Source organism: Scleropages formosus, chromosome 2 (assembly GCF_900964775.1).
Source record: "Scleropages formosus chromosome 2, fSclFor1.1, whole genome shotgun sequence".
Classification (NCBI taxonomy): Eukaryota; Metazoa; Chordata; class Actinopteri; order Osteoglossiformes; family Osteoglossidae; genus Scleropages; species Scleropages formosus.
The window spans coordinates 36,030,600-36,042,280 of NC_041807.1; the positions used below are offsets into that span (position 1 = coordinate 36,030,600).

Here is an 11,681-nt window from a genome sequence, read left to right on the forward strand (position 1 = left end):
GGACCATAGAATGTTTCACTGAGGTTATTTTTTGCATAAAAAAACTGCAGAGACACTCTGAAAAAAACTCCTTCATATGTTTTAATAGAGGACAGGCAGATACTCTGCTTTTGTGCACAGTTCAAAATGTCGTTTTTATATACATAGAAGCAGCACTACAAGGAGTCACACAAGAGGGGCTTTAAACAAATATCCTCAGCGCAGCTGGTCATTGAGACAACTGCATACTGCAGCATCCATTCAACACATGTAACAAGAATCTCAAACCTCCCTCCACACACTACTCAAACAAGTACACACAGGAACACTGTCTACCTCTTCAACGCCTTGCACATCAACCCCAGTTCAGACATGGCAAACAGACCAATATCTTCATTTAGCAATATCCAAAGTGAAGAATACATGAAATGGGTACCAATGTTTCCATATCTGTAAGGGGTTTGGGGGGGTTATCCTTCATTTGGGGATTATTGAATAGCTCTGTCTTGGCTTTTCAGTTATGGTCACAAGTATGACTAGCAGATTGTGTCCATTCTCTTTATCTAGGGTATACACCAGCAAGTCTATTGAAGTACACAGTGAGTCAAAACTAACAAAGCACTTTGACAAAATACTATCCACACCTCGTTGTATGACAAGCCTTTTCTAATGTGTGCTACAAGTCCAGCTTGTATCAATTTGTCACAATGATGTCCACAAAACAACTTTCTACAGATTTAAGGAACATCACCATAATAACGTGACATAATTACTCAGATCTGATGTTCCTGTTCGCTATTGAGATATTGGAATAGTCATAGACTTGTACAGACCAACATAGTGTAGCTGTTATTTGCAAGAACAAGTAATGTTAGCATATTAAATCAATGTAACATTTAACCCAAACAAGAATTTGAGGTAAAACAATAAAACATACAAACAGTAATCACATTTCATTACAGGTGACCCTTTCAGTGAAAAAGTTGTCTACGCTGAGAAAACTGATCTATTTTGGATGGTACAGGTGACAAAGCAGCAGTTAGTGTTTTATGTGTTCAGGTCATCAAGTCTCTAAATGCCCCTCAGTCTTCAGTTCCCACAGTACCTTGTTTGTGTCATGCTATACCATGTGTATGTGGGATTTCTGTCGCACCTCGCAATCCCATGGCGGACTCGAATTGCCATTACTGCCACTTCCACAATCATCCTCTTTAAAGAACCTTTGTAACTTGTCACTGTCCAGGTAGGCTGGGCGTGTGGGAAGGAGGAAGTAGTGTGTGGTGCTGGCTTTCTTGCCATTCTCTATGATGGGCAGGATGCAGGGCCCACGCGGTGCTGGCGACTCTGTGCTGTTCTGCCTCTGAAGGGATTTGCTGACATACTTTGGGTTTGGAGCAAAGCTCTGAGTTGGTGGCATGACTCCATTGATGTACATGGGGAGACTTTTGGGACTAGGTGTGCGAGAGCTGCTCCGGGACAAGGGTTCCCTAGGGGGCACTTTGGGGGGCTTGTCCTCATCACTGCAAGCCCCTGATGATACCTCAGCTGACCATCGGCGGCAGTCAACAGCCTTGGATGGGCGGGGTGGAATGGGGACTCGAGGGGGCACCTCTGGCTTGTCCTGTGTGTGTCCACCATGATGGTGGCAGGAGAGCCGTAGGGCAGCGGGCTTGTTGAAGGAGCCTGCCGGACCTGAATGGGAGCGTCGTAGCCTGCGCTGTGCACGGTCCTGCTGTCTGGGGCTCTCTGTTGCTGACATCACTGTTGCCACAACTGTAGGCTTCTGCTGATCGCGTAGCTCCCGGAGGTGCTCTGTGCTTCCATGGCCCTCATTATAGGCATAATTGATTTGCCCACAGCCCCTGAAGCTGCGACGCCCAGGGGCACCGCAGCGGAATGCTGGGGGCTTGAGGCAGGAGTCTGGCACGAGGCTCTGACTCTCGTCTGTGCTGGTGAAAAACTCCACTTCACTGTCCACAGCTTCATCGGAAGATAAATCCGCCGAGCCAGGGAGCGGGGGCAGGGGTTTGGCACACCGGTTTGGGGTGTGCGGGGGACTGTGCTCATATACTGATAGTCGCTGGAAGGAAGGGACCACCTGGTCGCCCTCAGGTGGTGTGGACATGGACACATCACTGACAGACTGCAGGATGAGGTGGGAGGGTCGGAACTTCTTGGGGGGCAAACGTTGGGCACTTGGGCTTTGTGGTGAGTGTGTAACAGCGGGCTGCCCTGCAAAAGGAACCAGTGATTAGATATCTTGATACTGTATTTATGATTAAAATTCAGAACTGATTCACATGAGGTTTCTTTGTCAGAGGGTTGGAAGCATCAGTTCAAATACCTCCACACCTCCGGTTTTCTCAAATAAAACAGCAGCTACGGATATATTAATGTCCTGGTTGGTGGTAACTTTCATGCCACCATCATGATATACCCAAACACACATTTAAAACTGCCTGTACAAACTAATTTGTTTTGCTTGTGAGGACTGAACATCTTGTGTAAAATAATAGTTGTAAAAACGTAAATCCATGATACAGTTTTTCCATGTTCCATTAAAAAAGGTTTATATAGGTAGCTATATGTATATTATGTGCGCTGGAAAAACTGGCATAATCAGACAAACATGCTAGACTTCAACAGTTGTGTCTGTTTCTAAAACTCTTTATCTGTTGTGTTTTGTTTACTGTGAGTTGTACATTACTTTGGAGAAAGGTGTCTTTTAAATTAATAAATGTGGATGTAAATAAGTACAACAGAATGGGACAATCTGCCAACATCACCAAACAGAATAAATAAGATCCATCAAGACAAGATCAGGATCTGTAATTCTGGGGAGTAGGAAACAAGACTTGAAAGTACTGAGATTTGCAGAAGCCTCAGTGTTTTCAACAGATCCCTGAATGTCTTTTCCACATTATTTGTTCAGTTGCAGAAAGGTATATGCACAGGATAGTCTGTTTGAACTGTATCATGGAGGTACTAGTTAATTAAAAAAAAAAAATTAGTTCCCTAATAGGGTAAGCATTTGATTAGCTCCCTGGGCTCAAAATGATCCTTAGTTTACTTTTATTGGTTGTGACAACATTATGCAGGCTGTCATTACCGTAGACATCTCTATTTCCACCGGGGTCAAACCAGTGATCCAGTGATTTTTTTTTTCCCCCTCAGTTTAGCTTGGTGAAAAATTCTTTGACTCAAAGAGAAATTTCACATTAATATGAATGCAGAGACCTGTAGAAATTAATTTCACATACACATCTAATTGATATTTCTGTCCTCAGGTCTATTTTTCTATGTGGCACTGGAATTGAAAATATAAGTTTTAGCAGTTGCTCCATAAGCAAGGACTCAATATCCCAATACATATATATTTTTTATATTTTGTAATAAGTATATGACATAACCTAGATATCACAGATTGTCATGTATTTCTCATTCCTTTTCCAATTAGAGAAAGCTAGATGGCTAGATTTAGTGTCTGATTCAATCCAGTAAAGTGGCCTTAAACTGCCTGATGGTATTTAACATGAATCCACCAAAAATGTGCAAAATTATGAGGAAACATGGAGCAAGTAGCCTTAACAAATAACTACTAGCATTTTTCACATAAGCACAGGTGAATACACAGCCCGTGAATCATGTGTAATTAAAAAAAGTATAGGTCAAAAAGTCAAAAGGAAATAGGGAGAGGAAACAAAGATTCCTCATGCTGGTAAAGGACAAATAAAAAAAAAAAAAAAGAAAGAAAAAAAAAAAACTTGGCATAGAAGGCTAACTGGCTACCACCCTCTCACTGACATGCAAACTCAGCACAAGTATTCATCAGTTACAAGACAGTTTAAGTCAGCTTGATAATAACTGCAGGATTGATAAAGGACCACATATGGCTTTTTAACAAATTTACATCAGGACGGTTTAAGAGCAAGTGAAGCATCTTCCATCTGACAAATCTTTTACTGTAACTGACGGCAGTTCATGATAGTAATTGACAGAAGAAAAGTTGACAACAGTACTCACTGTCAGAGGTTGTGGACAAAGCTCTTTGCTGTCCTCTCTGATTGTTGTCCATCGAAGCTGTGTTGAGCCCTAAGCACAGGCTGTGGAACAACAACTGCATTATCTACTGATACTGAGCATCCAGTTTGTCCAAGTCTGCCAACAACAAGATTAATTTTCACTGAACACAAACTTATGCAACAAAGAATTTGTATGTAGTCTAGGAGTAGAAATTTTTGCATTCATTCATGTAGCTGCAGAAACTTCTGTAAAAAGCCTAACAGTATTTGTCAATATTTCAAACAAATTAAAAGTTATCTTTAAGTGATTCACATCAAATATCTGAGAACCGAGATGAGATTGTCCTGCTGCTAATAATGCACCTAACCAAATGCTAACTGGGAGTCTTGCTGTCCTGCACAGAAATGTGTGAAAGGTGCCGGATCCCCTCACTCACTTGCTCAGGTTGTGATGATGGTCCCAATAGGTCCTGGTATTAGCCATGCTGTGGCAGTGGCTGCTGTGTAGGAAGGTGCCCCTCAATGGCAAGTGGAATCCTGGTGTGCTCAAGCCCGCGGTGGACATTGTCCGGCTGCTACGGATTGGCCTGTAATCCCAGCATGCCTGTAAAAAGAACATGAGGCGACAAGGTAGAGAACATGACTTGACTTGCTTGGGCTCTTTGAGGGTTGCTGCAGAAGAGAGCAATGGCTTTTCAAAGCAGGGCTCCTCTCTTTCCTCTCACAACAAGCTCCGGGTCCATTTTCCAGTGACTCATTGGGAGAGTGGGCCTATTGACCCCTCCCTCAATGAGCCTCCTGCCCCTCCACCCCCTTCTGTAGCACTGCCAACCTTCCTCTTCAGTAATTACAGCACTGCAGTCATACACCACAGACCTCAATCTCCCCTTTCAACAGGACGATTGTGTAACATTCTCCACGGCTCCGTTCACCCTGGTATGACAAGCTTTCAGTTTGACAGCACTTGTACACTCACACCCTGGCCAGACCTCTAGACTGAGCACTGGGGCAAACGAAGTGTTCGCTTAGTCACCTCGCACAGAAACTACATGTAACACGCTGTGTTAGTGTTGTCATTCACATTTTGAAACTATTTGTTTTGCATACGCTTTTCTCCAAAGCGACATACATCTCAGAGAAAAATACAAAGAGTGCATTACACCAACAGAAGGAGAGATTTGGATGCAGACACACGATTCTACAGTATAGCAAACGTTTTCACAATACACCATGTGTACCAGTATGAGTACAAGAGTAGCTGCATGAAAGTTTATCCATTATTCCACAATTTGTAATAAAAAAATTAAATATTTACTCATTTAGCAGGATTTCAGATACACTCACAGAAAACAAAAATATGATTTTTATCAAACGTTAGCAGTTAATGCTAATAGACTTACCAAAAACTACCAGATAAACAGAGTATTTTAGCTTAGAACTCCAAACATAATAAACATTTTAGTGGAAATAGAGGATAAATAGTTAGGTAAAAGACTGTACATTGTACATCCAACATCAAACTCACTAATGTTATAGTAGAAAACAACAACAAGACAGCATTTTCAATAGCTAAAAAGGGCAGAATTAATTTTTCCTGCAGCCTACTGTGTCGCAATATTCCATCCACATTGTAAACAGTCTCAGGTTACCCTCAAGGTCTGTTAAAGTGCAAACGGAACAAAATGTGTTATCTCGCAACAGGTTCAGGAAAACAGGTTGTTGAAAAGACCCAAGGTTGATGGACTTTTTATATCACTATCAATTTTTATTTATTTAAAAAAAAGAGCAGATACACCTGTGACAGGATACCTGCCAGGTGCCCAAAACTTAAAATTTAGCATCCTAGGCCCACCTGGGCAGGATTATAGCAGGAAACCCACACAAGTTCAGGGAGAACTTCCAAATTTGGCTAAATCAGATTTTGGACTTCACATGAACCAGTGAGGCAACAATGGTACCTGCAAAGCTTGTGTGGCATACTCCTCCAAGCAACTTTTCTTTAAACAGATCCATGATGCTCCTTCTATCAGGTCACAAAGAAAATGGTGGAAATTAAGCAATAGTTAATTCAGCTCCAAATAATTACGTGTGTGAGGAGAAGTCAACTATGAATGGTTCTTTGTGTTTCTTTCTAGCATTTCCAAATGCCCAGCGAAGTCAGCCGTGGGTCAGGGCTGAAAGTTCTCCACAGGGACCTCCGCAGAGGTGAAGAAGGTGCTAGTTAAAACTGTGGCACTAACACAGGTGATGCAGTCAAAGAACTTCCAAGTTGGGAGTTGGAACTGGGAACACATCCTGCACAAGATAGGACTGAGATGGACTGCAGCAGAAGAAACGATCATTTGTCCAGCACAGTCCCTGGGCCACGTTATCAGGTACAAAGAGCCATCATTGATCCTCGTCAGCAAGATGCATTAATCAGGACCCCTGTCAAAGACCCTGTCACCTGCACAGGTGTAGAGCACGTGCAGGACCACGAGGTAAACACTGTTACTGATAACATGTTAAGGTCAGTTGTGCAAGAGTTTGGAAGCACATGGGAACCAACACCTGCTCCCTGTGTAGCAAAACAGGGCCACATGCAGTCCTGGTTCCCTCAGTGTCATCACTCACACACACACACACACACACACACACTCACACATGTGTAATACTGCATGACTGCTACTGCCATGTACTGGAGTCAGCCTGATTTATTCAAAGTTAAACGTTCACATCTGTCTATGGAGTAACTGAATTCCATAAGATTTGTGGCTCATTTGTATGTACTGTTCCTAATATGAATATTCATATATCGTCTTAGATATTGTCTGTCGTCTTGTCACATTATATATTATTAAGATTATAAACAAAGTTTATAAAAACGCGCAAGCGTCACTGCTAAAGAAGTAAAGCCAATGACAGCGGAGTAACAACGGGTATTTGCGACAGTCAGATTATTATTTTTAGCGGACACAAATAATCAAAGTGGTCGCAATTAACACCTAAAAACGAAACAAATTTAAATATTTTAAAGAAATCATCTACTAATTACAGCTGTGTTGTAAAACACCTGCACAGCAGGAAAGCCACACACACCCGGGCCGTGAGCTCCCTCCCGCCCCGATGTATTTCGAGCAGCGCGCGAGACCCGCCGAACCTGTGCTACGAGCGATTCAACCGCGCGCAAGCTCTCACTCACTCAGACACAGACACACAGACACACACACACACACACACGCAGACACAGACACACACCCCAGCGCTCCGCACACACCCTGCGGTCAGCACGCAACGACGCAGACTGCGGTGAGTCAGGTGAAGACCGACTGCGAGGGACCGACTGATGCAACGACGGCTTACGCTTTCATAAATTTTCACGTTTTCATGAACATAATTTATAACGCCGTTAATTTACCTGTCACTGACGGTCGTCCCAAAATACAGGGGTGTCGAGGGAGGAACGGAGGGGCATCGGATCCCCAATGTTCAAACGTGTGGCACACCGCAGTGCTTGTCTGTGAGTGTCGCTCTCGTCTGTCCACTACATAACGACAAGTTCGCGCCGCAGAACAGAGTCCGAGGTGCGCATCTTTGCGAAGCCCGAAGGTCCCTCGCAACCCCACACATAAAACAGCGTGAATTTAATATGCGGACGCTGCACTGCTGTACCACTCCACTCAGTTGACCAGTGCATCGAAGGCGCTGCGTTTACCCGCTGTGTATAAATATAATACACTTACAGTATTTGAGTGCCATACCTCAGAGAAATCCCCGTGTGCGCAGGATTATGCAGCTCCCGGCGCGCGCTCGCTCGTGGCCAAGCCCGTGTCGCTACGATGTGAGGGGTGTTTTACAGTTACAGTTACAGTACCGCCACCGAAAATCGCCGCCCTTACGTCCTGCCACCAACGGAAACACTCGTAGACACTGAGGAGGCGGACGTGTGACACCGCTTATATGTGCGAGCAGCGCGTGTCCCAGCCTGGCCCCGCCCCCACTCCTCCGCGGAGACGCCCACCGTGCGCGTGCCCTACGCTCCTCCTCAGGACCGGCAACCAGCGGCGTGTCCTGGAAATTTAAAACGGTAGAAAAATTTCACCTCGGAAGTCTGTGAGGCAATATTATAGATATAGACGGTGTAACATTTGCACTAAAAGAGTATCTTTTATTTCTATTCTGAGCAAAAAAACAGCTCAACAAATTTCGGGGCAGCAGGTGGCGCAGTCATTTGCGCTGTTGCCTTCCAACTTGAAGGTAATCCGGGTCCCGCTAGGCAACTTTTGTGATCGAGGATCATTGTTTTTCTCGGACAAGTAAAACTTAATCAATCTGCACGGTTAATATTGTTATTAGAAATATGTTATACACACACATCTTCAGAACCGCTTGTCTCATACAGGGTCACGGGGAACCGGAGCCTACCTGGCAACACAGGGCGTAAGGCCGGAGGGGTAGGGGACACACCCAGGACGGGACGCCAGTCCGTTGCAAGGCACCCCAAGCGGGACTCGAACCCCAGACCCACCGGACAGCAGGACTGTGGTCCAACCCACTGCGCCACCGCACCCCCTATATGTTATACACTTACATTGTATTCAATGATTTCACAGATGCTTTTCTCCAAAGCGACTTACATCTCACAAAATACAATGTTTACATTACATAACAGAAAATGAGACTTAGTGCAGACGTGTGATTCTAAAGTACAGTTAGTATTATAATAATAATGTTACATATACATATATACAGTATACTGTATTGCAATTATTCTCTTTAAATACAATTTTTGAAAATGTGAGCTTCTGGAGCATATAAACTTAAGTCTTAAGATTTCATTTCGACAAGTTGCAATTGCGAGTGGTCACCGTATTATATTAGATGACGGACCCCAAAGTGTAATAATGTTTACCATATACTGCCGAGGGGTGTGCGGTAGCACAGTGGGTTGGACGGGGTCCTGCTGTCTGGGGTTCGAATCCTGCTTGGAGCGGACTGGCGTCCCGTCCTGGGTGTGTCCCTTCAAACCTTATGCCCTGTGTTACCGGATTAGGCTCTGGTTCCTTGCAACCCCGTATTATAGGACAAGCAGTTCAGAAAGTGTGAGTGTGAGTGTGAGGAAATGTTCTGCCTAACTGTTCTGACTTCCACAGTGGTGAGCATTGATTCACATCAGGTATGTAATGGCTGATAAATGAAAAATATTGACAATAGTTCTCAAAATTTGGGGGGGGATACTGAAGGTCTGCCTGCTCATGGCTGAGGACAAAATCTCCCCTCTGGTTCATTATGTGTAGAGGTTTTTTTTTTTTAAATAAAACATTACATTGACTCATTTAGCTGACGTTTTTCCTCCAAAAGCAACTTACAATTATTTACCCATTTATACAGCTGGGTAATTTTTACTGAAGCAATTTAGGGTAAGTACCTTGCTCAAGAGTACTACAGGCAGAGGTGGGAATGAACCTGCAACTGTTGGGTCCAAAGGCAGCAGTTCTAACTGTGACATTACCAGCTGCCCTGAATTTTTGTTTTATTTTCATGCCCAGTGGAACAATATGTGGCTTGAACGTGTGAAAAGACAAATTACAGCAAATGCAGCAATACTACTTGAAAGGACACCATCATCCTTCACTGACCATAATAACTATAACCTCTATGGTCCTGTCCACGAGGCAAGAACACTGCAAATTGAGCATTTTGTTTAGTATAGGAGACATTCAGATTACCTTGCATTCGAGTTACCTGTGTATGCCTGGCTTGACCATGTCCCTTTTAATTATAACGTTTCTGCTTCTGAAAAACAATTTTCAGTGGTGTTCAAGCAACACCATATAATGCAAAAATATTGCATTGTTATATAACCATTAAAGCAGTCAAGATATGTATTTTTACAATATTGTTGAATTATTTATCTACACCTGTGCGATAGACATTTTCTATATATTTAAAGCTGTGTACCTGAAGCAGTTCAGTTTAAACATTTTGCTTGGAGTTAAAGCTCCACTGGATTTGTAACTCTGCACTACTTTAAACGCCACATCATGTTGTTCCCAGTCACTTTAAAAATGCATGTGTGAAATGTAAATGTTTACTTTAATATGTAAGCTTGGTTATTTGTAACAGTGGGCTGCCTGTGCACATTTTGGCATATGATTAAACAACACTGTTCAAATCCTTAATTTACAGCCATAGAAATGGCTCTGGGAACTTTTCTGTTGCCATACTTTGTTGTCACAAAGCGCATTTGCTGTCCTTTTGAAATCTGAAATAAATTTTTTTGTGTACTGCGCAGCAGCCTGTTTACAGATCAAAACATTAGAATCAAGGTATGGTGTGTTGCTTTTCATCTTACTCAGCCAGGTGGACCATTAAGCTACAGCCTGCTGCTCGGACTACTTAACCACAGCATCTAGAAACATCCCAAGTGCTAAATAAACTGACACCAGACACACGGAGGCTGAACAAAATGTGCATTGTCCTATGATTCGTAAAGCCCCGTAGCGAGTCCTGGCCCCAAAAACCAATGACCTTATCTTTACAAATATGGCAGTAGACGATGGAGGTTCTCAGTAATCCCCGTGTATAATTTCAAGAACATTTCTCACATACCTCCCAGCCAAGCCGTAGCTGCGAGGATGATGGGAACCTCTGCAAGTGTGGGTGAAAGTAAGGGCACAATCCAGGGTTTTGGCTATATAATGAACCCTCGCTCCCCATCCGCTGTCTAGTTTTGCGCTATTCACTCTCCATTTTGCACTATTTATTTATTTGTGTGTTATTCCAGTGTTTTCTTTTACTACTTGTATGTAAGTTGCTGGAGCCTCATGCAGTTTCCTTACAGTGTGTGTTTTATCCGTTGATCTCTATTTAATGTATGTGTGAACATGAGTGTGGCTGTTTGCATGCGCTCCGTAATCCATATGCATAACGTGCCTGTGTGCACGGTGTGTGTCGGACCTGTACGTCACACGCACCTGGTGCCTTAGAAGCGGTCAGAACTCTGTCTGATATTGCTCCTTGTGTGTCCACAATGTAGAACTGAAAAAGGCACAGGGGAATGTAGGTTGATCAAAGAGAAGATTGTTGGTGTGATGAAAGAAAGTGAACCGTGAACCTTCATACTTAGTGACCCCCAACCACCTTTTCCTCCCTTGCCTCCTCTACCTCCCTGTCTCCGGGCCCCTCCTTTCACTTGCACACACAGGAACTGCCTAATAAAGTCAAGCAAGCAGCAAGCCGTGGCCTGGCAATGGGGAGGGGGAGCTGGCAGGGCATCACGGCCTGCTGGGTACGGAGCCATTGACACGGCGCAGCGCTCACACCGCACACAGCTGACGTCGAAAACCCAGTTTGCAGATTTAAGAGCACAGTAAGAGAGGTACCTCTGAATTACTAATGTTAGCATAAGATATGCTGACATACTCACATATGACTAATGCCAACATATGGCTGGTAGGAAGGATCTCAATAGAATAGTAATGATGGAAATTCCCAGAATTTTGTTGTATTTGCTTAATCACCGCAGTCATTTAATTACAAGAAAAGCACACCTGTGTTATTCACAACTCTAAAACACTGGGAGCAGGCTGGGGGGTGGGTGGGGGAGATGTAATTCCCCTTTCTAAGCAAAGGCCCCAGCAGAGACACATTAGCCTCTTCTATTACTATGGAATTCCTGTAGGCTGGGTGGGGTTAAGC

At 43.6% G+C, this 11,681-nt stretch overlaps 1 protein-coding gene across 2 annotated transcripts; it reads right to left on the reverse strand.

The window, feature by feature from the left end:
• Positions 1–537: 537 nt before the first annotated feature.
• Positions 538–7,920, reverse strand: errfi1b (ERBB receptor feedback inhibitor 1b). Of its 2 annotated transcripts, XM_018736498.2 has the most exons (4): positions 7,742–7,920; positions 4,439–4,605; positions 4,003–4,082; positions 538–2,211 (listed from the first exon to the last, which is right to left on the reverse strand). In XM_018736498.2, exons 2-4 carry the CDS (start codon positions 4,564–4,566, stop codon positions 1,100–1,102), a joined length of 1,320 nt encoding a protein of 439 aa, XP_018592014.1. In that variant the 5' UTR covers positions 4,567–4,605; positions 7,742–7,920; the 3' UTR covers positions 538–1,099. The 2 variants fall into 2 exon arrangements, with proteins under 2 accessions (XP_018592014.1, XP_018592015.1); XM_018736499.1 differs by lacking the exon at positions 7,742–7,920 and having other exon boundaries at positions 4,003–4,137; positions 4,439–4,520.
• Between the last annotated feature and the right edge of the window lie 3,761 nt (positions 7,921–11,681).